Source organism: Myotis daubentonii, chromosome 1 (genome assembly GCF_963259705.1).
Source record: "Myotis daubentonii chromosome 1, mMyoDau2.1, whole genome shotgun sequence".
Taxonomy (NCBI): Eukaryota; Metazoa; Chordata; class Mammalia; order Chiroptera; family Vespertilionidae; genus Myotis; species Myotis daubentonii.
Genome location: NC_081840.1, coordinates 171,020,107 through 171,046,649, shown reverse-complemented (window position 1 = coordinate 171,046,649; position 26,543 = coordinate 171,020,107). Strand labels below are relative to the sequence as shown.

At 33.2% G+C, this 26,543-nt stretch overlaps 1 protein-coding gene across 1 annotated transcript in view; it reads left to right on the top strand.

Moving 5' to 3' along the window:
* GRID2 (glutamate ionotropic receptor delta type subunit 2) overlaps positions 1–26,543 on the top strand; it is a 1,378,765-nt gene that overhangs the window by 208,333 nt on the left and 1,143,889 nt on the right. Inside the window, exon 2 of the mRNA XM_059665394.1 lies at positions 24,190–24,345. Coding sequence (XP_059521377.1) covers positions 24,190–24,345 — 156 coding nt within the window. The remainder of the gene's footprint in view (positions 1–24,189; positions 24,346–26,543) is intronic.

The window sequence follows — 26,543 nt, the reverse complement described above, 5'->3', positions numbered from 1 at the left end:
GTGAATCATCAATTGGCTGCCTCCTGCGCACTCCCTACTGGGGATCCAGCCCGCAACCCAGTCGTGTGCCATGACCAGGAATCAAACCCATGAACTCTTGGTTCATGGATCAACACTCAACCACTGAACAACACAAGCCAGGCTGTTGTGTGAATCTTTTAAATATTCTTTACAGTTTTGTACAATCTAGAGAAGGAAGATTAGTTTAGCCTGAACAAAGTTTCATGGTGTGGCTACATTGTTTGTTTATATTCACCATTTATGATGTAAATGACATATAGGTATTAGAGTCTTTAAAAATAATTTATTTTGCAGTAGTCCCAAATTTCAATGCCCTAATCTCTTACATTAAAATGCAGTTGAAGATTGGTGGCTTTTTGGGTTGTTTATATAATCTCACCAATATGTTCAACCTCAATTATTTCAAATGCAAAAACTGTAGTTATTCTTATGACTGCTACATACTTAGAAGATCACAGTATTCTAGTGGGGCCAGGACTTTGGCTGTTTAATCAGTTAAAATATTTATAAAGTTATTGTGAGAAGTGCTGTGTTCCCTAGAAAGCTTAATGGCCAGGTCTGTGATACAGCTTAACAGAAATGGTAGACTCTCTTAAACAGGCATACTCAAATCCACAAGTGGTAATTTATTATCTGGATACATACTTTATACTTATTTCTTTTTACCCTGACAAAGTTTGGATTATAGTTTACAAAGAAAATTCTTTTAGCTTAGAATCCATTTCTCACAATTAGTCTAATGATGCATTGCTGCCTGGAGGGCCTCATTTGTGATTTCTCTCCTCTGTAACAACATAAAATATCCTTAGAAAGAACAAGTTGGTTTTACTTAGACTGAGGCTGTTGCAATAAAAAAAAACACACAACAGGGGAAATTCAGTTTTATGCTTTACTCTGTAGGCTATAGATAGAATTTTCCGATTCCCCCAATGTTAATGGGTGCTGAGTGACATTTAAATGATATTGCAATAGTCTAATAATTTCCACTGCTAATTAGTACAATAGCAAACCAGCATGAAAATAATTTAAAAATTTCTCTCTATTTGAGGGTAAGTAAAATAAAGTCACAGCTAACCTAATAATAGGTGTTTCATTAAAATTAGGTAGGCATAGAATTTTACTATAAATATTTTTACAAGTTATGTTCCAAAAAGTGTTTATAGTCAGTTCTCATTTTTCAGTATCAGGTGCTTTTTTTCCAGCCTTCCTTCACTGGTCTGCCAGGAGCTGCCAGGTTATCATGACTAGGTGTGCCAGACTTAGGATACTGGTATGTAGCAACACAAGTCATCATCATAATGGGAAGAACTTGGCTTTGGAATTAAATCTAGATTTGATTATTACCAATCTTAATCACAGTTTATTTATCCATACTATCTACCTCACAATACTTTAGTAAAGATTAAAAGTGGATATATTAGTACAATGCATTGCAGAGTGCTAGATTCATAATAGATACTCAAATATTTATAATTCTCTTCTGTGAAATTCTGATATGGAACACTTTGTAGACTTATGTTGATCTATGGTAGGCAATGTGAGTATTTTATTTGTAGTTCTAAATTTTCCAGACCAACTCTTTTTTCTTTGGCACAGAGGATTAAGAATTTGGTACAAATGTTTTCCCATGAATTTGAGACTTCATCATGCATACCAGTGCCCATGGAATAAACAGTCTTAGAGTTATTATATTAAAGATGAAATTATAATCTCTCCACTATACCACAATCCCTTTCCAGTTTAATGATTAAAAAGGGTAACTGTTAGAATTATGTGCTTTAATTAAGCTTTTGGAAAGTTCTGAAAATGAAAAGTTACTAAGAAATGTAAGGAGCTGTTTTTGCCTAGAACTAGCAGCACTTTTCCCACCACTACTTGGTGGTGGTAACCTTCCAAGAGCTGGTAGGCTTATATGATTTTCTGCCTCAATAAGGCAGTAAGAATCCCTTGGCTGGAAAATTGATTATATGCTTAGTGGGCCAACATTTCTATCAAACCTAATAATAATAATGAATAATTTTACTATAAGAGCTATGACTTTCCTTTGCAAAACATAGAGGGGGAGTATTAGGTATATTATTAATTTTTGCACTATCCCTTAGAATATAATTCCATGTACAAAGGCATATGCACATGAAATACTTCTTACTTTTAATTCTTTAGGACATTTTCATATTATTGTTAATCTTTGTTTAACAAATTTTCCACATATAACTAATGAGTAAAGCTAGTCAACTCATTTTATGTTTTAAAGAATTGCATATTATTAATTCATCCTAAAATTATGTTGGATTATTTTTATTATATTATATTTTATTATATTTATTATTTATATTATATTATATTATATTATATTATATTATATTATATTATATTATATTAGTTTTTATTATATTAGATGATACAGACATAGTCCCTGGCTTCAACTTATTCAATACCCTTACTTCTCTTTATGCCTTCTCATGAACCATACCCTCCAGCTAGATAAAATAACATTCTATCAATGCATGACCTACATTTTTCTATTTCTATGCTTTTCTTACTTTGTTCCTTTCTTAACTTGTCCTTCCTCTACTCTTTGTCTTAATTCTAACTATTTTTCAAGGTCTAGTTTAAATGCCCTTCCACATAATATTCTCTGATCTACCCATGAATTCTGAACCCCTTTTAATTCTATCATGCGTAATTCATGGTAATGAATTATGGTGATATATCACATTTTATTATGTATTTGAGAATTTGTGGATCTGCCTCGCCTTCACTAATGGGCTATCAGTACAGTGAATCCAGAGAGACTATGTCTGTATCATCGTAGACATAGGCTGAAATACGTAGGCTTTCTTCTACATGGGGATAGATGAAACTCTTTAGGAGTCATACAAAACTAAATTCATTTAAATTAAGGCCATCTGTAACATAGTCAGACGAATATGAATTTAATGTAAAAGACTTACTAGTATGCACAGATCAGTGTGAGGTACAAAAACTGATTAAGGAAACATTTTGCTGCAAGGGCAGACTTTAATGGAGAAGTGAGACATACACTCACTACATTAGTGCATGGTGAGATATAATAATAATAATAGGTGGATGGGCACTTAAGCAAGGGCAGTTGGGACACTTAATGAGAGATGAGAGAGATATGAATTTCAATTGGATGAATGTGACGTAGATAATATGAGACTATAACACTTTCTGTTGGTAATTTTTAATTGTATCTGTGGGTATGAGCTAATTATCAGAACGTGGTCCAGCTCTAAGGGTTCAGAATCCTGTATTTTGTACTTTACTTACAGTAGGGACTTCAAAATCCAAGATTATATAAAGCATTTTTTCAGAGTGAAATTGAGGAAAATGGAACGGATGGTATTTTTGTTAAATTTAATATCCAAAATAATTTAAATCATTCACAGGCACTAGAGACTTCTCATAAGGGGATACGCCAACACATTTGAAAGGCAGAGACTTAGCTGTGAAGTATGTTATAGTTAAAATAATAAAGTGAAACCATTTGGAACTTCCTATTTGTAAAATATATATATTGCTCCTCCAAGGCCAAATAAATTATTCCTTCCCAGTTTTTAAATATACCATGTGTTGTCAGTATAGTCGGAAGTCTGTTCATCAAAGATACCCCATGCCAGAACACATTTACTGTTCTAACAGCAAGTTATGACTGTTAAACTATTGATTGATTTTGGAATGCTGAGTTTCTATATGTGGATATGACCTAAACTTTGAACAACAAATGTAGGAATGGTTTTGGGAAATGGGGTTTAGACAAGTTACCCAGCTCTTTGAATGCTAGTTTTGATCTTTAAATGCATAATTATATTACTTGTTTTTACATGTGAGTATTTTCAAAATGCTATATTAGCAAATTATTAATTTTATAGTGATAAATTGGTAAGGGGATTATCTGCAAATTAAGCTTCTTTATAAGAAATAAAAGCAACTTGCAGAATGGAAAACAATAGATTGTAAAATATGTGTACAAAGGTTATCAGTTACTAGTATTTTATATCCAAAATATTTTTGGTAGATTTTCTATTTACGGAATTCAAGTGCTTTCTAGGAGCTAGAAGCTCTAAATATTTTCCTACTTTATATCACAGTTAAAGAAGACCCCTCTATTTCCAAAATTGCAGGTTTACCCCTTTATATACTTTATTTCTTAAATGTATCATTGTGCTTTTTGCTCTTCTCATTCTCTCTTTCCTTTCTTCCTTCCATCCTTATCTATATAACGACATACCTAATCATTTTTATGACTACGTTATAACCTTTTTAAGACAGATCTGAGTTCACTTTCTATTTCAGTGGTGCATGCCTGGCATATGAATATACTTATATAGTGTGCGTTTTAAAAAGGCAATAAATTAAGTATTTTTCTCCCATGTTGTGTAGGCTCAGTAATAGTTGCTCTAGATACTATGAATCAGATATTGTTTTTATTTTAAATAATAGAGGTAATTTAATGAATTGTTTGGTGATTATAGTGTAATGAATTACCATGAACTTGGAAGTTGAAAACCACATTTATTCATTCACAATTCTTTATGTCAGAAGTCTGGCCTGGTGTGACTAGGCTCTCTGCTGAGGATCTCACAAAGCTGAAATCAGAGTAGCAGCAGGACTGAGTTTTTATCTGGTGGCTATAAGGCAACATCTGCTTCCACATTCATTCTTAGGGTTGGTAGAGTTGTTTCTTGTGGTTGAATGTCAGAACCACACTTTCTTGCTGCTTCAGAGTCATGTCTTAGTGGATTCCTGCTTTCCTTGCTATGTAGCCCCATCCATCTTCCAACTACCATTGGCATATTGACCCTTCTCATGTTAGAATCTCTGGTTTCTTCTTTCATCAACCAGAGTAAGCTGTCTGCTATTAAAGTCAATGTGATTAGGTCAGACTCACTTATAATGTGCCTAATGTAAGATAAATAGATTCAGGACCTTAATTACATCTGAACAATTCCTTTACATCAACCCTTGATTATTTGAAAATAATGGGAAAAATGTATGTGCACTAGGAGCAAAGAATCTTGGAGCAAAGAATATTAGCATTTTGTCTGCCACACAAGGATCTCCTCTTCCCTAACCCCCCCCCCCAAAAAAAAAGGTAATTTGCCTTAGGTAGAATAAAGCTTTAAAATCTAAATAAGGTCCAGAGACACAGAATCATCGAACAGACTAACAGACTGTCAAACCTCAGGGGGAAGGTAGGGGAGGGTGGATGGTGACGAGGGGCAAATCACTTGCGTGCATATAAGCATAACCTATGGACACAGACAGTTTGGGGAGGAGGGTGAAGGTCGAGACTGGAGGGCAAGGATATGCTGGGAGAAGACATGCGGGAAAAGAGGACATATTTAATGCTTTCAACAATCCTATATAATAAAGAGCTAATATGCTAATTAGGTCGGATAGCGGAATGACCTACCGGAACAACCAGGAGCAACCAGGAGCCGAGAGGGCTCAGGCAGCCAGGGCCACAAGGGCCAAGGCAGCTGGGGCTGCAAAGGCGTACCCTTGCATGAATTTTGTGCATCAGGCCTCCCTCTAGTAAAGAATTAAAAATAAATAAATAAATAAATAAATAATAAAAACAGTAGGTTGTAAAATTTTGGTATATATATCTTTTATAAAGCTTACAATAATAATCAAATTAAGTATAACTTACAGTTTCTTATTGTATATTGCCAATTAGTACACAGAGTTCTCACTGGGCACATTTTTTTACTTGAGTGAGATATTTTAATTCACTTAAAATAGATTTATTTTTTTTGAAGAATTGAGAGGGAAAGGAAAAGTTTGGAACTTGCATTTATTTAATACATGTTATGTGGTCTAACTAGTCCATATACCTATGAAAATGGCATGTCTAGAGTATGCAGTAAAGTTCTAGATGTATTAAAAAGTCTGAAATTAATAGCCCTAGAGCCCATTTACTCTACTTTTTAAGAGGTTTTGAGGTTAGTAGATGATTTACTTTAGGTCAGTAGATGATTTACTTTACAATGAATTATAAAAATGTTCTGTCCAAAAGAAAATGATATAAATGCTTTGACATTTTTTACATAAGTGACATCCTATATATTGCATTGGAATATTATTAAAATCAAATGATATATATGAAAATGTTTAAATAAACTACTCTTCAATTATAAGGCATGAGCATATTGTTGATTTCTTATATGGTATCTATAAAACCCTTGTATATAAACTGGGCATCTTTTGAAACAGTAGCAGTTCCTGTGTTCTTTGCTGACTATTTATGGTTCTCAAAGCCTAACAAACATTGTGAATGGGTGTAGCAGCTGGTGCAGTTTTTATAGTGAAGTATTTACTTTGAGGAGGTGTGACATATGTTAAAAGTGAAAGTTATTCATTGAATCTCAAAATGTCGTGATTTCCACACATAGGAAAAAACAAACAGAAAGTTCACATTGCCATTAAGTTCAATGTGGAAATATTTCTATTTTATAAAGATGGAAAATGATTCCGCAGAGACATTATTCTGCATAGCACGTAGCTCTCTAATTGCATTTAGAGGAATAAAACAAAGTTTGCCAACAATGAAAAAGGGGGTCCAGAAAATTTGTTGACAACACATCCAATGAACACAGTTTTGGAAAATAGAATTCATGGTAGGCCTGACTGAACCTATTCATTCTCCTGTCAACAGTTGGCACGCCTCCTGTACAATGGCAGAAAAGCTACAGGAAGCTTCTCTCTGTTGCAGACAACATGCAGAGCAACTTCCTTGACCCTCCCTGATCCCCACTGCACATTGAGGTATTTTCTACAGAATGAGGGAAGAAATTCACTCTTATTAAATAGTAATAACTAATTTAATATATATTCAAGAACAGCAAAGATACTTTTTTCATGCAAATAATTAAGTAGAAATTCTGTCTACTTAATGTTAATTCATGATGCTAAAATGTGCCAAAGATACTTTATTTTTTGCACATATGACACAGTTTCATCCAAAGTGTGGTAAATCTGACGTTATGTCGGTGCTCAGTTGTGAATGACTGTCACTGCAGTGTTTGGGGAGGGAAACTTGCTATTAAAAGCCGTTCAATTTTACTTCCTTGTCTCTGAAGTGCTGCTCATATATCACAAAAGTAATATGCTGACTGTTTACACAGTGCCTCAAAATACCATCAAAAATCTGGTGGACCAAACTCACATTAGCAGGCTATCTAATAATGTTTTTTCTTTTCTCTTTTCATTCCTTTGTAATTCAGCTTAAAAAATAGGATATGTCCTATTTTTTACTACATATACATGGTTTATTTACACTCTAGCTTTCTCTGTTTCCAAACTAGGAAACTTTTAGGAGCTCTTACTTTTCAGATTATACTCTGATGGGTGTTCAGGTTTAACTAAACTCTGTCTCCAAAGGGTGCTAAACTGGTAGCATTTGCAACTTCTACAGAAATCCTGTTTTCTTGGATTCATAACATATTTGAAAATTTGATAAGTATTACTGAACTATGATTATTTCTCCCGTTTAATTTGTTCTATCTTAATTCAAGAAAGACCGTAGGAATTTGTTCAGTATTCAGACAAATTTTATAATTGCAACTGCAGAAATAAAACAGATTATTATTGGGGAAATAGGACTCGAGAGCATGAAACTTCTTAGAATATTTTTTCAAAATCTCACTGCTTTTTAAACGCTATCTATAAGGCAAACTCAAAGAAAAGAAAGGCAGAGTTGTGGATCTCGAACAACAGTTTTTACACAAGTCCTTAGTATATACAGTTTACATATTTTGCACTAGTGTTATTACTCTATTAATATTGTAATTGGTAATATTCAATCAAATAATCACATTTTATTTATTAAACAAATTTTGATATATGGCCTAATGCGCAACACATTAATTGGTACTGGTAGTTTCTTTTGTTGTTGTTTTTTGTTTGTTTCGTGTGTGTGTGTGCTTGTGAATATAACACACAAAATTCTTTGCCTCATGGAATCAGTATTTTAGAGAGGAGGAGAAAATAAACAATAAATAAATAATATATATAACCTATCAGATGGTGATATATATTATGACAAAAAATAAACCAGGGAAGGAGGAAGGCAGTGGAGGCAGAGTCTGTAATTTTAAGTAGGGTGATCAAGAAATGTCTCACTAAGAAGGTACTCTTTGAGCCAAGAACTGAAGCAGTAGGAAAAGCCCGCCATGTGCTTGTCTAAGAGGGAGATCATCCTAAGCTGAAGGAAGAATAAGATCAAGATCACTGACGTGGGAGTAGGTATTGTACATTTTAGGAAAAACAAAGATGCTGGGGTAACTGGATGTCCATGACCAAGAGGGTGAGTGCTAAGGTCTGAGATCTGAAAGCTAATGAGGGAGCCCATTACAGAAAACTCTAGCCCTATTAGGATTTTGATGGTTCCTACAAATGTGTTGATATTCTACATCTGGCCACCTTGGCTATTCCAGCTACCATTTACAACCATGTTTTGTCTCTTTCAATTTTCTCAGAGTACTTATATTGGTCCCTCAGATACATGCCACCTTTACTCTTCTGAAGTATTTATATTTTTGATTTTTGTGGAGGGAAAGAGGAGCCTTTACCAGTTTGTCATCTTGTCAGAACCTTGAAGTATAAAATTGTTTCAGATATAATTTGAAAAGTAAATATTTCAGAGTTGGAGGGGCTGTTAAATTGTCCTACCCTACCTTTTTATAATACATAAGTTCTAATATATTTCAACCCCTGTAAGTACTTCCTAATGATAAGAGGAAGCACAACTTATTTTTGGACAATTTAATCAGAAGAAAAAAGTTTCTTTATATTAAAAGCATACCCATGCATCTATAGACTCACACAGATTAAAAACACATGTTACAGAATAATGACCAGGAAGAGACATTAAAAACTGACACTTCTGCCCTAACCTGTTTGGCTCAGTGGATAGAGCGTCGGCCTGCGGACTGAAAGGTCCCAGGTTCGATTCCGGTCAAGAGCATGTACCTTGGTTACAGGCACATCCCCAGTGGGAGGTGTGCAGGAGGCAGCTGAAAAATGTTTCTCTCTCATTGATATATCTAACTCTCTATCCCTCTCCCTTCCTCTCTGTAAAAAATCAATAAAATATATTTAAAAGAAAAACAAAAAACCCGGCACTTCTAATTCTTCAGGTTTTCAACCTTTGATCAATAACTTGCTGCTTTTTAAAGAGGTTACGTGCCATCTCACACTGACAAGGAATCTGGTATTCCCCTCTAAGTCTAGGAACCTTGGCTACAGGAATCTCTTAGGAATGGTAAGCCAGAACCATGGAAGGCAGGGCTGAAAATGAGGCAAGGAAAAAGTAAGTGCAGAGAAGAAAAACTCAAGGTTCTTGTCTAAGCAGAGACCTTGGAGGAAATAATTGCAGAGCAGATGCAGATCCTAATGAATGCTAAATCTGTCCATAGATGGGGTCACTATCCAGGGGCCTTGCATCTTAAATAACCCTCTTGGACAACCAAATGTACAGTTTCAGCATTAAAAAGCCTTCAGAAACATCCATAAGGTTAAAGGAATTACAAATCAGAATCCAGACTGAGTAAAACAGTCTGTGGTTCATTAGATCCTCCCTTTGTAGCAAATAGAAGGCAATAACACAGGTATAAGACTCGACAACGTATATCCTTTTACACCAGCGGTCCTTAAATTTTAGCATGCATTTGAATCACCTGGAGGGCTTGTGAAAAACAGATTGCTAGACCCCACTGGAATCTATAGGTGCTACTACTTCTGCTTTTCTATGGGCCACTCTTTGTCAACGAGGGTTCTCCAAGGTACATTTTCCTAGGGTAACATATTACCTAGGTAATTACTCTTAGAGTCATATATTCCTGGGTAGTTAGCAAAATTTTTTCACATAGGGATCCAGGATTCTTGCAGCGTTTACACTCATTGTCCTTCAGGTTCTCCTGCATTCAAACATCACAAGGGGACAAAGACCGTGCAGAAGCTCGCTTGGTTCTTAACTCCTTGCACTGAAAATTACACATACTCCACTTCTCACATTCCTTTCTATGAAACCTAACTTTTACGGAAGTTAGAAAATGTTGTCACTGAATTCCAGCTCCTAACACCAGAGATTCTGAATCAGTATATCTGGGCGGCATGTTAGTTTGCTTAAAAGCACCAATATCACTAAGTTTCAGTATTGTGGTTCTATCACTGCAGTGCGATAAAGAAATATTGAGTATCTATTATGTCAGACACTGGGGGCCAGTATTAAGTTTGATGGAAAGTCAAACATTAGCCTTGTCTTTTGGGGTCTTCTAGTTAATGAGGGAGATAAACACAGGAACTTTTGCCAGGCTAATTCTTTTGAAAAGTGTTGAAACTCTATCTCCACTTAACCTCCTATTTATTCTTTAACCTATTTCGATCTGGCTTCCACTCTTGCCTGTTTCATTGAAATTAATTTATTAAAATAATAAATAATGTCCATGCTTCCAAACATAGATCAAGGAGACTTATCTGTCTTTATATGACCAATTTTCTGAGTAGCATTTCACGCAGTTGACCAGCCCTAATGATTTGAAGAACTCTCTTCTATTTGCCTCTTTTAATGATAATGATATTCTTCATTGATTTTCCTCCACTATCAATGATGGTGTCTTCTAATTATCCTTGATTGTTTCTCTTCTTTTAATTAAGACTTATTTACTTCTGGGATATGTCTGGGTACCTTTTCTCTCTATTTATACTTTTCTTATATAAGCATGCCCAGTCTCAGGTCTTTAGTTCCCAAAGAAATGCTAATTACTTTCAAGTGTTTGTCTAACTCAGATAGATCTCTTTCTCTTAAGCTTCGTTTTAACATATTCAATCTCTTACCTAACTTCTCCACTTGAATTTTAATACCTATGTGATATAGACCATGTACAAAATGGATCCTTTGATTCACCTCCGATTACTCTGACAATTATAATTGTTTCAGTAAAAATGAACCGTTTGACTCAGTGGTTAGGGAATTGTAGGTCTCCATGTGGTTGAAGAATAAATGGAATGAGCCTTCAGGGTTTTAGAAAGGCTGTGTAGAGAGTAAGTTACTCGATTTCAGTGGTAAACCAGCACCATGGAAGATACAGCTGAAAGTGAAGCAAAATAAAAATAAAAATAAGTGGAAATAATGAAAATTCAAGGTTCTCTAACTATAAGCAGACACCTTAGTAGGTTTAGTAGAAGTAATGGACATTAAGAAAATAAAAAACTCTTGGGATAAAGGGAAATACTCTGAATCAGGTTCCACTTTATGCAATAAATTTGGACATTGGGATTAAGATATTAAAAAACTGTGTTGTTAATGTGATAGATAAGTCATCAACATGTACCAATCTGCTGTATCACCCAAATGATGGCAGGATTTGGGATAAAGAGAAAGATTCTGAACCAGGTTCCACTTTATTCAATGAGTTTATTAGCTGGTGATCAGGTGTTCACCGACAATGAAAAGGCAGATAATAGGGTAGTATAGACAGATGGGAAAGGTTTCAGAAAAGACACTTTTACTCTGTGACAGAGGAGTAGTGGTTAAGATTAATTTAGGAGCTGAGCCAAATTAACTCCTCATTTCTGGTTGTGGTAGGTCCTGGAATGTGAAAAAAAAAATCCAGTTGAGCAATGTCCTCTAAAGAAAACTAGGTTTTACTCTAAGACAGCAGTCTTCCATAAAGGAGTTGAAAATATTGATGGAATGATATTGCCATGGAATGAAGTTGGCAAAATGGAGAACAATAGTCATTGTGTAGAGGTATTGGAGACACTAGTCAAAAGAAAAAAAAAATAGGGAGAAAATGAAAAGATGAGAATTGGTTAAAGAGACATACATTTTACAGTGTAACCAAAGATGCCAGAAGTGAGAACCATGATGGGATGGCTTGCTTCAAAGTCATTGAGAATCTAACAAGTTTTTTCAAGCTCCAGGTAGAGTTCTGTGAAGACTTTCTGAACTATTTTGAGACGCACTTTCTTCTTTTTAAATTCTTTACTGTTGAAAGTATTACATATGTTTCCTTTTTCCCCCATTGACCTCTCCTTGCCTGCTTCCCCCAGCTCATGTCCCCAATCCCCCTACTGTCTGTATCCTTTGGTTATGCTTATATATATACACATCCAAGTCCTTTGGTTGATCTCTTACCCCCACACCTCACCCTCCCCTGCCTTCACTCAGAGGCTCGACAGTTTGTTTGATGCTTCTGTGTCTCTGGATCTATTTTAGTTCATCATTTTATGTTGTTCATTATATTCCACAAATGAGTGAGATCAAGTGATATTTACTTTTTTCTGACTGGATTATTTCACTTAAAAACAGTGATACATTTACACAACAGAATACTATGCTGCTATAAAAAAGAAAGAACTCTTACCATTTGCAACAGCATGGATGGATCTTGAGAGACTCACCTTTTTAATTGTTATTTAAAATGGGCTCATAAAAAGATGCCTTATTGTCTCTCACATTTGATTTCCTGATGTCTGGGAAACTGACTCCTTAATAAAAGAGAAGATAAAAAGACAATTACATTTTTAAATACATGATAACATCTTCAAATGTAAATTAATTTTATATTATTTTGACATACATTGTATATATTTTGTCCAAATTCCGGATCAAGAAAATATTTTTAAATTACTTCACCATTAAATCAAGAACATTTTGTAAAAACTCTGAAATGCGTATAGAACTCATAACACCATCTGTATACCTACAAACAGGAATCCACACATACACATTTTTTCTCAACTTGTTTTAGAAATTATGTTAAAGGAAGGAAAACATTTACTTTTTATTTAGAAACCCCAGTATTTGTAGGGTGGGGTAACAGTATGGTTATAGTTGTTCATATGGAAAATAATACAATCTTAAGAAATGAAATAATAGTGGAGGGTCTCTAGTCATCTGCTTATGCTTATGCTTTCTTTATATATGTTTACCTAAGTGTCTTCACACAATAGCAATGCATTAGAATTTTTTCAAACTTGACTTTTTTTTAAACTGGGATTCTGTGGTTAATTTAAATGAGTATTCATATTGGACATATTTTAATTGTTTACATCATTTTTCAATTGGTTAATTAAAGGCCATAGTGTATTCTCTCTCATCTCCTTTTATATGGCCCACAGTTCATTTATGTTATTAGCTCTTTTTTTGATGTTATTTTTTTCTTTTTCTTCAAAAGATGAATACTACATAACATGCCTTTGAACCAAACTGTCTAAAGAAATTAATTAAAATCACAGTTTTACTGTCTTTTTTTCAGCACAAGTTAATCTAAAATCATTTTTTTCCAGAATGGATTGAGCTTTTAGTGTAGATATAGTTCATTAATATAAAAACTATAGGTTTTTGAATCTAGAAAGTTCTAGATTTAGGTCCCCAGCTCTTTTACTTTCTATCTATGTAATTGGGTAATTCTCCTAACTTCTCATTCTCAGTCTCTTTATCTCTAACATGAGAAGGAAGAGAATTACCTAACAGAAAATTCAAAGTTTAAAACTATTATTGCTGTTTTCTTAAGAATAAAATTCACAATGGTAATGTTGACCATTTTTTGTAAGCTTTATTGACTAGCAAGTAATTACTTAATATAGTATAGTACTTGAAAGTTGATTTCCCATAAGTATTTGACTGATAGTAAAAAATATGATTTTTATAAGTATCTTGGTAGGTGAAAGATATTTGGTCCATTTTGCAACCACGTAGAGCTAATAAATAACCTAAAATATTGACATTTTCCAAAGGTCTTAAAAAATATAGAAGGATCTGGTGAATTGTTACTGGAGGAAAGAAGTTAAATCTGTTCTTTTTCAAAAGATACCTGCATGTATTCTCAGTGAACATATTTTTCAGGAAGCTTCTTTCTTGCTTATTATTTTTAAGTGCATCATTTCAATTTGGGAAGATTTTGACTTACTGTGCAATGTTTCAAAAGTCCCTTTTCACAAACCAGTTCTTTCTGTTCTTGTCACGGCAGTGAAATTTGCAATAAAAGAACACTGTTACAATTACAGGTGTGATGCAGAGAAAGGGACTGAAACGCAGGACACTTCACAGATTCAGTATAAAAATATGGAAAAATTAAAGCATTAAACTGTGCCATGCTTTTTCCACTTTTGTGTGATGGAAAAAATACATATAACCCAAAATATATCATGTTGGTGTGCAGTTGGTGGTGTTAAAAACATTCATGGCATCATACTATCATCTCTAACATCAATTTTCAAAACTCTTTTCAACTTGTAACACTGAAACGCAACATTCCATGATTTTGACTATAAGTACTCCTTTATATAAGTGGATTCATATAGTATTTTACATATTGTATCTGGCTTATTTTACTTAATATAATGTCGGGCTCATTTTAAGTCATTTTATCATAATATATTGAAGAAAAATGAGCATTTAAAGATATTGGCAATATAAACATATTTTAAATATTACAATATAACTAAAAGTATTTTTGTGTAATCATTTTAGTGATCTGTGTGGAATTTTACCTTTTTCTAGTTATATCTGCCTACATTATTTTATAACTGATTCCCTCTGTGATATTGGCAATATCCTCTTTCAACTTGATTATCTTTCTATAAAACAAGAATGATGCTTGTCTATAAACTAGGTAATTATGGTGGGAGAAATAAAAGTCAATATTATATAGTGTACTTAGTGAACAAAATGCTAAGTAAGCATTAGATATTGGGAGAAATTGAACCAGCCAGTTTCTGTACCTGGTTAAGATTTGAATATTACAAGCCCAAGTACATTATTAAAAGTGTTTAATATAGAAAGTTAATGACTCTGGCATTGTCATTCTAATAGGATCATTAGTCACTAAAGTGAAAAAAATTCTAACTCCATAAAAATGAAAGGCTAGAGATTTGTTCTGAAGCCTTTACTTAAGAATATACTAAGTGCATAAGATATTGGAAGTCATAAGAATATTTTAAAGTAACTGCAAAAATTGCCATTTAAATTAATGTTTAAAAGTTTACATATATTTAATTATTTGTTTATAGGACAGTTCAAAACAAATGTCAACATAAATTTTGAAAAAAAATGTGTGAAACTATTCTTTACACAATAGTTTAAATTATAGTGGTAGATATATCTATAAAAGCTAAGCAAAAAATTATATGAAAATTTTGTAAACTAAGCCTAGTTAAAAATACTCCCATTTGACCCGTTGATTCCACTTCTGGGAGTATACCATAAGAAGCCAGAAGTACCAATCAGAAAGAATATATGCACCCCTATGTTCCTAGCAGTGCAATTTGCAATGGTTAAGTTTTGGAAATAGCCCATAAGCAGATGAGTAGATAAAAAAACTATGGTACATCTACACAATGGAATACTACATGACTATAAAAAAGAATGAACCCTTACCATTTACAACATCACGGAGAGTATTATGCTAAGCTAAATAAGCCAGTCCGAAAAAGTATCACATGATCTCACTCATATGTGGAATCTAATGAACAAAATAAACTGATGAATAAAATAGATCCAGAGACATAGAAACATGGAACAGACAGATGAATTTCAGAAGGAAGGGAGTAGGGTGGAGAGAGATTAACTAGGGAACTTGTATGCATATATGCATAGCCCTTGGACCTAGACAATAGTGTGGTGAAGGCCTGGGAGGGGTGGGTGAAGGGAGGAGGGGATCAAAGGGGAAAAACACACAAAGGGAATATCTGTGATACTTTCAACAATAAAGATAAAAATTTTTAAATTATCAAGTTAAAAGATGAAAAGTTACTTGAGAATTTTAATATACAAATAAAATTTCATTTTGATAATTATGAAGATGAAAATATGCATATCACTTAAATATAGAAATTCATTATAATGAATATATGGCCAGATATGAAGCTCATAGTTTTTGGGGGGGGAAGAGGGTTTACTGAACGCCCTTTTTTTAAAAAAAAAAAAGTCTTTATTGATTAAGGTATTACATATGTGTCCTTATCTCCCAATTACCCCCCTAACTGCCCCCCCCCCCCACTCATGCCCTCACCACCCCTGGTGTCTGTGTCCATTGGTTAGGCTTATATGCATGCATACAAGTCCTTTGGTTGATCTCTCCCCCTTACCCGCTCCCTCCCCTACCTTCCCTCTGAGGTTTGATGGTCTGATCAATGCTTCTCTGTCTCTGGATCTGTTTTTGTTCATCAGTTTATGTTGTTCATAAACTGATGAAGCTCAATTCTTTTAGGAAGTTAGGTTTCAAACTGAAATTTGTGAATTTTGCCACAGTCATTACTAGCTTTGGGTCTTTGGAAAATTACTTAATCTGAACCTAATTTTCTGTAAAAGGAATTTCATAAAAAATAAAAGATATAATGCCAGTGAACCACTTAGTGCAGTGCTCATCATTAATAAATGTTAATTACTTTCACTGTTGTTATTTCAATTATTATAAACTTGAGAGAAGCGCAGCAGAATAAAATTGCTTCTGATTCAGTATAATATTTGCTAATTGTCATGAATTTGGTGAATTTCCAGCACTTTATTTCCATCAATTAAAGTTATTGTTTTGGTTTACTTTCTTAGTCAGAGTGCTTGTCAATGGTTACATAAGGTGAACCGAGGAAAATATATCTCTTGATGCAAGGAAAAAAAGAGTTCTAAATCCTCACTTTCTGCCTATGAAGATGTTAGAGTAATACATATTAGGAAAAATTATTTTAAATGAGAAGGGACTGCTGATAAATTTCTAATAAATAATAAACTCATGGAGGATATCCCAATATAATTGTCATTTGGAGATATCTATCTATCTATCTATCTATCTATCTGTCTATCTATCTATCATCTATCTATCTATATGAAATATGTGCATAAATACACACACATACATACACACAAATACCTTCATTCTAATAGTGTCCCACTGAAATAGTAGCTAGTTTATATGCTTAAGATGCCAAGTAATATAGAAAATGCCGATTTAATTCAGCTACAATTCTAATTTCTCTGTTGTTCGTTAGTATTGAATATGTTCAGCCTAGTTCTGTGAACTGAGCAATATAAGTGGAGGGTGAAAGAAAAGAGAAATCTGAAATTCATCAAACTTATACTGTCTTTGATTATTTCTCCTCCTTTCTCAATGTATGCACAATTTCCACTGGCATTGGAGGAAATACAATGAGTAGATGCAAAAAAAAAGTTATAGATCTTTTGATCTGGATATCTTTGTACAGTACAACTAATTTTTATGCACAGTGCACCATTAGAATTAAATACAAAAAAAACCCACTTGTGAATAGTAGCATTGAAAACAATGGGGTCATATGCTGATTTAAGGATTCCAAAAAGGTCTGCTGAACTGTCAATCCCAGAACCAAGGGTTGTCCTTTTGTCTTTATGTTAACTACCTAAGGTAAATTGTTGATGCTTCCAAGGCAAAGGGCAATAAATTTTAAGTAAAAAAGTATAATGTTCAGGTTTTAAATATGATTCAGTTTTAAATAGCTCATGGCTTCTACTAAATGAATTGGATATGCTAATCTCCAGAAGTCATACTAGTTATTAAATATACAAGCAGCCTTCCAAATCTCCAGATTCCAGATCTGTGGATTCAACCAACTGCAGATATTCAGGAAAAAATACATTGTTGTTGGCGGGTGCTCTATAGTTAGGCCTACAATGATTACATCTGTACTGAGCATGTACAGACGTTTTCTTGTCATTATTCCCTAAGCAATTCTGTATAATATCTAATTGCATCCATTTACAATGTAGTAGGAAATTTATGTAATCTAGAGCTTATTTAAAGTATGCAGAGGATGTGCAGACATTATATGAAAATATGTAGTGGACTTTAACATCTGTGGATTTGGGTATATATGGTGGGTCCTGAAAGCAGCTCTGCAAGGATACTGAGGAATGGTCGTATATTTGTGTGTGCTTATGTGCATGTATATGTACATATATGTGGATGACATAATGTATTATGTATCTAACATATATACATACACACATATCTATATCTCTCTCTATATATATATATATAAATTTTTTTTTCTTTATAAAGTGAGTATTTGAAATGAAAAAAGAAGCCTATTATGGAAAAAATAGCACCAAACTTGAAACTAGAAAATTTAGATTATACTCCACCCCTTCTCTCTTTTGGCTGTGAAATTTTGGTCAAATCACTTAAAATCTAGTCAATACAATCTCTGAAGTATGAGATTATGTATATATTATTTAAATTTCTTTCAGTATGAGTTTATGAATTCCAAAATTGCCTATTTTCATTATCATCTGAATGAGGTATCTTAATTCTGCTATGGATTGATTTTATATGCAATAGATTTAAAAGGTCATGTCAGCTTTGATGACTATCTCTGTGCTGACTGGATAGATGAATGGATGGATGGATGCATTAATACATGGAAAGAGGAGGAAAAAGAGAAGAGGATAAAAGGCACACAGAGAGAAGCTAAGTGTTGCTTCAAAGAAAAGTAAAGATTCACTGCATATAAAACCTCTGAAAAGTTTATTTTAAAAAAGACTATGTATAAATTTTTGGCAAAATTAAATGAGTCAAGTTTGAACTCTGTGACTGAAAATGATTAGCTATCTTTTATTTTATTTGCAACTCTGAATATTGACCATGCTTTTTTTGGGGGACAATTGTTTCATATATGTATTTTTAAATGATTCTATTTTAATCATAAATTGATCATACAAGAGTAATATGGATGTGTTGATTCTTGTTTTTGATTTTTAGAATCAATAATTTTAAATATTACTTGGTCTGTTTGTTATATAAGTGAGATTTATAGATCTTTCAGTAATTCTAACAATTCTGTATATAGAAAAATTTATTCAAAATTTTCCCAATATTTTTAGAGAAAATTCTGAGGTAGTTAAAGACATTTTCTTTCTTCTCTGTCTTAACAGCTAAACTGTTTCCACCTCTTGCTTCTTATTTGTATAAGACAAATATAATTTAAATATTCAAACTAAAATTATGAGTGTATGATTAATACCTTGCTGAATAATTTGGGTCTTCTGGAGTCATGATAAGTGCATTTGCAAGTCTACTTTTGTTTTAATTTAAATGTAGTCCCAACTTACATTTTTAATTATGTATTTGAATTTAAGTATTCTATTTTATAAAATTATGCCTAACTATATATAAGGAAAGTTTAATCAGTTACTGCTCTCCAGTAGCTAATATATTCAGGATCCCTTGTAGACGCTCTAAGCATAAAAATAGTTTCTATGGCCCAGGAAATGATATTTTGCTAAGGAGACAATGAATATATCTATGGTGGAGGCAACATCATGAAAAAAAACGGAGATGGAAAAGCTTAGAATATTTTTGAAAGTTATAGTGTTGGCCAAGGTAGTTACTTTTTTCTAAAAGTTTTATTTTGCAAGCATATTTTCAAATTCAAATTTGTGTAATTTTACAGCTGTCAGAATGGCTATCATCAACAAATCAACAAGTGCCAAGTGCTGGCTGGGATGTGGAGAAAAAGGAACCCTCGTGCACTACTGGTGGGAATGCAGACTGGTGCAGCCACTGTGGAGAACACTATGGAGTTTCTTAAAAAAATTAAGAATGGAACTCCCATTTGACCCAGTAATCCCACTTCTAGGAGTATATCCCAAGAAACCAGAAATACCAATCAGAAAGGAAATATGCACCCCTATGTTCATAGCAGCACAATTTACAATAGCTAAGATTTGGAAACAGCCTGAGTGCCCATCCCATCAGCAGATGAGTGTTTTAAAAAACTGTGGTACATCTACACAATGAAATATACGTTGCTATAGAAAAGAAGGAACTTTTACCATTTGCAACAGCATGGATGAAACTGGAGAGCATTATGCTAAGTGAAATAAGCCAGTCAGAGAAAGATAAATATCACCTGATCTCACTCATATGTGGGATATAATGATCAACATAAACTGATGAACAAAAATAGATCCAGAGACAAATGGCAGGGGAGAGAGGGGTTAGAGAGCAACCAAAGGACTTGTGTGCATGCGTATTAGCATAACCAATGGACACAGACACTGAGGTGGTGTGGGCTTGCCCTCAAGGGTGTGAGGGGCCAGGGTGGGGGGTCAATCTGGGAAAAAGGAAACACATGTAAAACTTTAGACAATGAAAAAAAGTTGTGTAATTTCATCATACAAAACGTTGACTTATGCACATAATCCTTCACAACAATAAAAAATTAAGACATCACCAAATTTTTATATTAATATAAATTATAATTTTTTCATTCTAAGGCATATTATATAAGAAGATAAGTACATGTTATAGTTTATATTTAAAAATATATATGCATTCCCACCTGTACATGTAATCTCTTTATGTAAAGATAAGTAAAACCTTTCTTTTTGATCCCATTGAAGGAACAGATCATCAACCCTTAACAATGGAAATGACTAGTTACAAATTGGTGTAACAGGAATATTAAAGAGGAATTCCTTTTCTTCCTTGTTGCTTAATTATTCTTCCCTCCTGTTTGGCCAATCCTATATAATAAAAGGGTAATATGCAAATAGACCGAATGGCAGAACAACTGAACAACCAATCAAAGTGTAATATCTTAATGATATGCTAAGGCTGCTCAAATGCTTGCTATGACGTGCACAAACCTCTAGAGGGCAGATGCTCTGACCGGTAGGTTAGCTTGCTGCTGGGGTCTGGCCTATCGGGACTGAGCGAGATGGGCCGGACATGCCTTGGAGCTCTCCCGCAGTCCTCCCTGGCCTGATCGTGCTCCAGTGGGGTCCCTCAGCCTGGCCTGCACCCTCTCGCAATCCGAGACCCCTTGGAGGATGTTGGAGAGCCAGTTTCAGCCTGATCCCACAGGCCACTCCCCTTGGGAGGGTGCCAGAAGCAGGACTCATGGCTGGCAAGCGCTGCTGTGGTAGCACAAGCCTCTCCCTATCAGGACTGATTGGGCGCGAGCCAGCAGCAGGCACAGTGGGGCCAGGATGAGCGGGAGTGGCAGGTAGGGGCTGCACGCGGCATTGGAATGCAAGTTGTGGCCCCATCACTGCTAGCCACCCAGAGGGACCCCACCCATGCACAAATTCGTGCACCGGGCCTCTAGTGTGAAATATAAATATACATAACATATCGGTTATTTTTCAGAATACTTGTGTTTAATACAAAATGCTATATATACTCTTTTGGTACAAAGAAAAGTGAAAATGATATTTTTATAGTTGATGAAAGAATAGATAGATAATTGAATTTGAAGTCTATGAAGTAAGATGGACTGCTTCTTCTGTGTACTTCCTTTCTGTTTACTGAAAAGTGAACTGCTTCTTTTGTGTGTTTCCTTTCACTATATCTTAATTTAACACAGAATTGACTAATTTGCTATAATTTCTACAAGTTTCAGCTTTTATTAAGCCAGATTTAATGTTTCAGGCAATTTTAAGTATTCTGTCAGGTAATAGTAAAATGCTTCCATTAAAAATATATTACCGATACTCAGTAGAAGTCAATAACATCACCCTCCATAAAAAGTCTTTCGGAAGAACCATTTAAAAGCGATGACAAGCTAATGGGTCTCTATATAAATATAGATAACTTCTTTGTGAATTGATATTTAGATTATTTGGTTCAAAATGAACTCATTGTTTTACATTTATATCACAGTTTCTACAAACTATTAAAGAAATTTGTGTATCTGAATTTGATAGTATTACATTTCAATGTAATGATTAATCTAGACCAGTGATGGCGAACCTATGACACCTCTGACATGCGAACTCATTTTTCGGTTGATTTTTCTTTGTTAAATGGCATTTAAATATATAAAATAAATATCAAAAATATAATTATTTGTTTTACTATGGTAGCAAATATCAAAAAAGTTTCTATATGTAACATGGCACCAGAGTCAATTTAGGGTTTTTCAAAATGCTGACACGTCGAGCTCAAAAGGTTCTCCATCACTGATCTAGACTGATAATAAATATTGCAAATCAAAATGAGTTTTCATGAATGTGGCTTAAATTAGCAAGTTAAATCTAATATTTATTGCCTAAATATTTTATAAAATCTTAGTTTTTAAAATAGATTTCTATATGACTTAGAAATGACAGGATAGGAAAAAATTAATGTTTCTTATCTACATTTGATTATAGCAAAATGTTAATATTCTGGCTAATAGTTGCATACTATAATTAGGGAGCACTTTATGTATTAGTTTTTAAAAATTCTTCCTTCTTTCTCATGCTCTTAGCTATGGTCAGATATTCAAATTAGATAAGAAATGGAAAGGGTTAGTGAGGCTGGTCAGTATAGTTAGTACCAAGTTCATATTGTCATGGCCTTCTATAGAAAAAATTAATCATCTCCTTATCAAGGTGAGGCCACTTTGGGTAGAGAGATGAAAATTAACCTGCCGGACTAGTCAGAAGTGGACATAGTTTCACCCTTGCTTTATCAGGTCTTGACTCTGTTGATAGTATATGTTTAATATTGTGATGAATTTCACTGGAAAACTTGGGGCTCCAGTCACAGAGTTATAAAGTCAACACAACTGGTAGATGTGTGTTTTTATCTGTGTATACATATATAGTCTGTATATATTTCTTCCTATATATGTGTAAACTTATATATGAAAAACACATTTGATATATTCACAATTTCACTTTTATATATACACACTACAAAGGATAGTCAACAGATATATAATGTGTATATGAATATGTATGTAGATATGAATATATAGTCACTCTTTGTCATGTTATCGACCCTGAGGTGTGTGACTGTTTTTGTCAGCAGGGTTTATTCAAAAGACAAAAGGTACATTGGCCAAAATGCTTATTATAAAAAAAGTAAACACTTTGAAAACGTGTGCCTGCCTAGAAAACTCACTCTGAATACAAATACTAGTAAAGCATGCATGACACGATGCAAAAGAATTTCCCACATTTGTAAGTCAGGATCCTCATAAACTGTTTTTATTCCTTATGGGTATAAGTTTGGAAGGCAGGATCCTGCAGTGATTTAGAGTAAGGACATTGCAATCAAATAGCTAAGGACTGTGGCTCTTACTATGGGAATTTCAGTATATTTTTTGTTCTGAATCTTAATTGTTATAACTCGATGTATATTGCAGTAGCGTGCATATACATATTTCATAATTATATTAAGGATTAAAATGAGATACTGTAATATGGAAAAGTTAATAGAAAATGATAAACATGTTTAGATCACAGTATTTAAAAATAAGAAAACATTAGCATTTAAAGAAAACTTTTTAGTTACCCCAATTTACTTACATTGTGAATGGGTAATCTCCTTCAAAACACTTAATAATCCTACAGATAGGTATTATTATTATTAGACATACGATGAATATGGGGATTAGAATTTAAAATCTCTTGGTCACAGACTTATATTTAATGAATCACAGTCACAATTTGAAATCAGTTTACTCTTAAAACTGGTGTATTTAACCAATATGGTGCTAACGAATACTCAATAAATGTTAGCCACATTCTTATCATCCTCATTATATATGAATGAAAGAATGCCATCATTATCTAGTAAGACTTAATGTTAGTTTTTCAGGAAATATTTCTCAGTTATCTCTCCTGAGAGATTCGTCTATCTTTAATTTTCTACAAATATATTGAATTTACTACTATTAAAAAAACTGAAATCCTTGTTTATAGAAATGAAAGATATTAAAGAAAAATGAAAATAAATTAAAATTAGAAGTTTGATTTCTATCTACTTTATGAATGGGCTCTCAGAAACTTTCCTGATTTTATCTCCTAGTATTCAGAAAAAATAAAATAAAACATTTTGAAGCTATGAATTTGTAAAGATCTCATGATATAAGACATTCAATGTTTTAACCTCTTGGTCCTTTTCAAAGCTTTTTGTACTTATTAAATTCTTACCAATGCTCTCCATGTAATAACACTTTGATGTACTATTCATCATTTCCATTTGAAGGAAGTAATTAAATTCCTGCTTAACTATCACACTGCTTTCAGTACAATATGCTTCAGTAATAAACTGCATGTTTTAAGTGAAAATATACATTTTCAAATACATGAATTGCTTTGAGTTACTTCCAGTGGACATCACAGAATACTTATGTTATTGTTTAATGGCCACACTCACTTCTTTCTAGGAGCAATTTTTGATGAATCTGCCAAAAAGGATGATGAGGTGTTTCGCACAGCAGTTGGCGACCTCAACCAGAATGAGGAGATCTTACAGACTGAGAAAATCACATTTTCAGTGACATTCGTTGATGGCAACAACCCATTTCAAGCAGTTCAAGAAGGTAAGGATCATTGGCAATCCAGTTTTTATAATTCTTGTTTTTTGGTTCAATTTGAGTGACATTAACGTTAGATTATGTAAAGAGCCCTTGAACTAGGATATCGTCTTTTTTGTTTTTTTTTTTTAATCTTTGCTGCATTGATTTTCTTACAGAGTATTGTTTTGTAGATATTAATCCCGTATTCCACTTCTGAAAGGGCAGAGTGTGCAAAGTTAGTGCTTTCACTGAAATGTAATGTGAAAGGAACGTAAATATTTACCATAAAAGCTTCATTTTATTATTTCAGTGTAAATGAAGAATTCCAAAAAATAGCATTCTTATATTTGAATTTTTACTTTTGACTGAAAAAATTGCCACATTGAAAGTTGTTAAACTTGTGATGACATTTTAGATATATTCATCACAAGTGTATTGGTGGGAGGGAAACTTTTAGACACTACCATACAATTCAAAGATTTTGTGCTGGGAATCTAATATACCTACATAGGCTATATATTTTTTATTCTCTACAATATAATAAATATTAAAGCACGTCCTTCCATTCTTTCTGTATACTTGAGTGAATTAAAAATTTTCATGAGTACAAAGTCATACAAGTGCAAATTATTTTCATTATGCTGAAATAATAATTTGTAGGAATGAAGGTTTTGATTGAAAGATCTTAGACTAAAAGAATTCAATTATTGATGCTATTATGCTAACAAAATATTTGACCTCTTGATTGGAAAAGCACTTGTTCATGGAACTGTTGCTAGTCTATTTTATATTTTATAATGATAATATACCTAGACTAAAGATACTAACACAAAATTAATTTAGACAAATGAAGCATTCACTTCATTAAAAGATTAAAGGGTTTGGCAGCAGCAAAGATAGAGGAGATGGCTTATGTAGTAAAGTTTGGCAAGAAACTTTTAAAGACAAATACTGAAGGGAAAAGAAAAAGTATATAAACTTGTGTTTTTTTTTTAAGTGATCTTTTCATGAATGCTGTATCTGTATGTTGTACAAGTAAACTTTATTGGAATATGTTTGGATCAGTAGCACTGTTACTGTTTAAACTTATTTATGCTTACTTTTGTCAGTAAGAGAATGGATAGAATGATTAGTGTCCTAATGGATTTTCCTTCTTATTAATTTGATTGAGTGAAAAAGTATTATTTTAATGAAATGAATATAAGAGAATTAACGAAAAGCTATTTCCACAAATAATAATTTGTTTATAATATGATGGGATATTAATTTTTAAAAAGTAAACATAAATTTTAAAAGATTAATATAAACAGCCATTTATTTACATTTAAATGATCATTATCCTGGGAATTTGGGGTCTTAAATATTGACTGTGTTAATAAATTTTTTATGGAAACATTTAATAGCTATTTAAATTAATATTAGAATACATGAAGCAATCTCCAAAATAATAAAATTGGATTTGAGGAAAATACCCAATAATATATGAAATAATATATACACTAGGAAGAATGTTATTGACTGTAAAGAAACATTTATGATATTTCTTTCTCAGCTCTTAGTTTTAAGGACTGAAACGAGAGGAGGAAAAAATGAGAACTGATTTATTTTTGTGACAATCTTCTGAATAACTATTTATTAATTTTTGTAAATTAACAAAGACATGCTAAAATATCCATGGCTTTCAAAAATCCACTTTGACTGAAAGTGTGTAGAAATAAAGAAATGAAGACAATATCATAGGTAGAAGGTAATTACAAACTGTGAATAAGTATGTCCTGCACACCTGTTTTATAGACTACAATTTGAAAGTCAAAGACAATGCTTAAAGATGCCACTATATGTTTATATTGCTTTGTATAACTATTGTGTTGCCACCTGAATTCTGCAAACATATATTTCTCTCAAAAGATCTATTATGAATTGAAAGAATTTGTGGAACTGAAAACAAATAAAGAGAGGAAATAAGGTTTAAGTTTCTGAGGTAGCTATTTGACTAGGTATTTGTCAAGAAAGAAGAAAGAGCTTGACACTTTGTCTGATGGTTTCTGGTACTAAGAGGATGTTCTGGACCAGTTATTTTGATGGTCTGCTCTAGGTAATGAAGCTCTGGAGCTAATTTGTTTCCCCATTCAATATCAAGAAAGACCTCTGCTAATTTTTAGAAGTAAAGATAATTTTCTCAGTAGCTCTACTTGTAAGTGATTTCTTTGAAAAAACAAAGA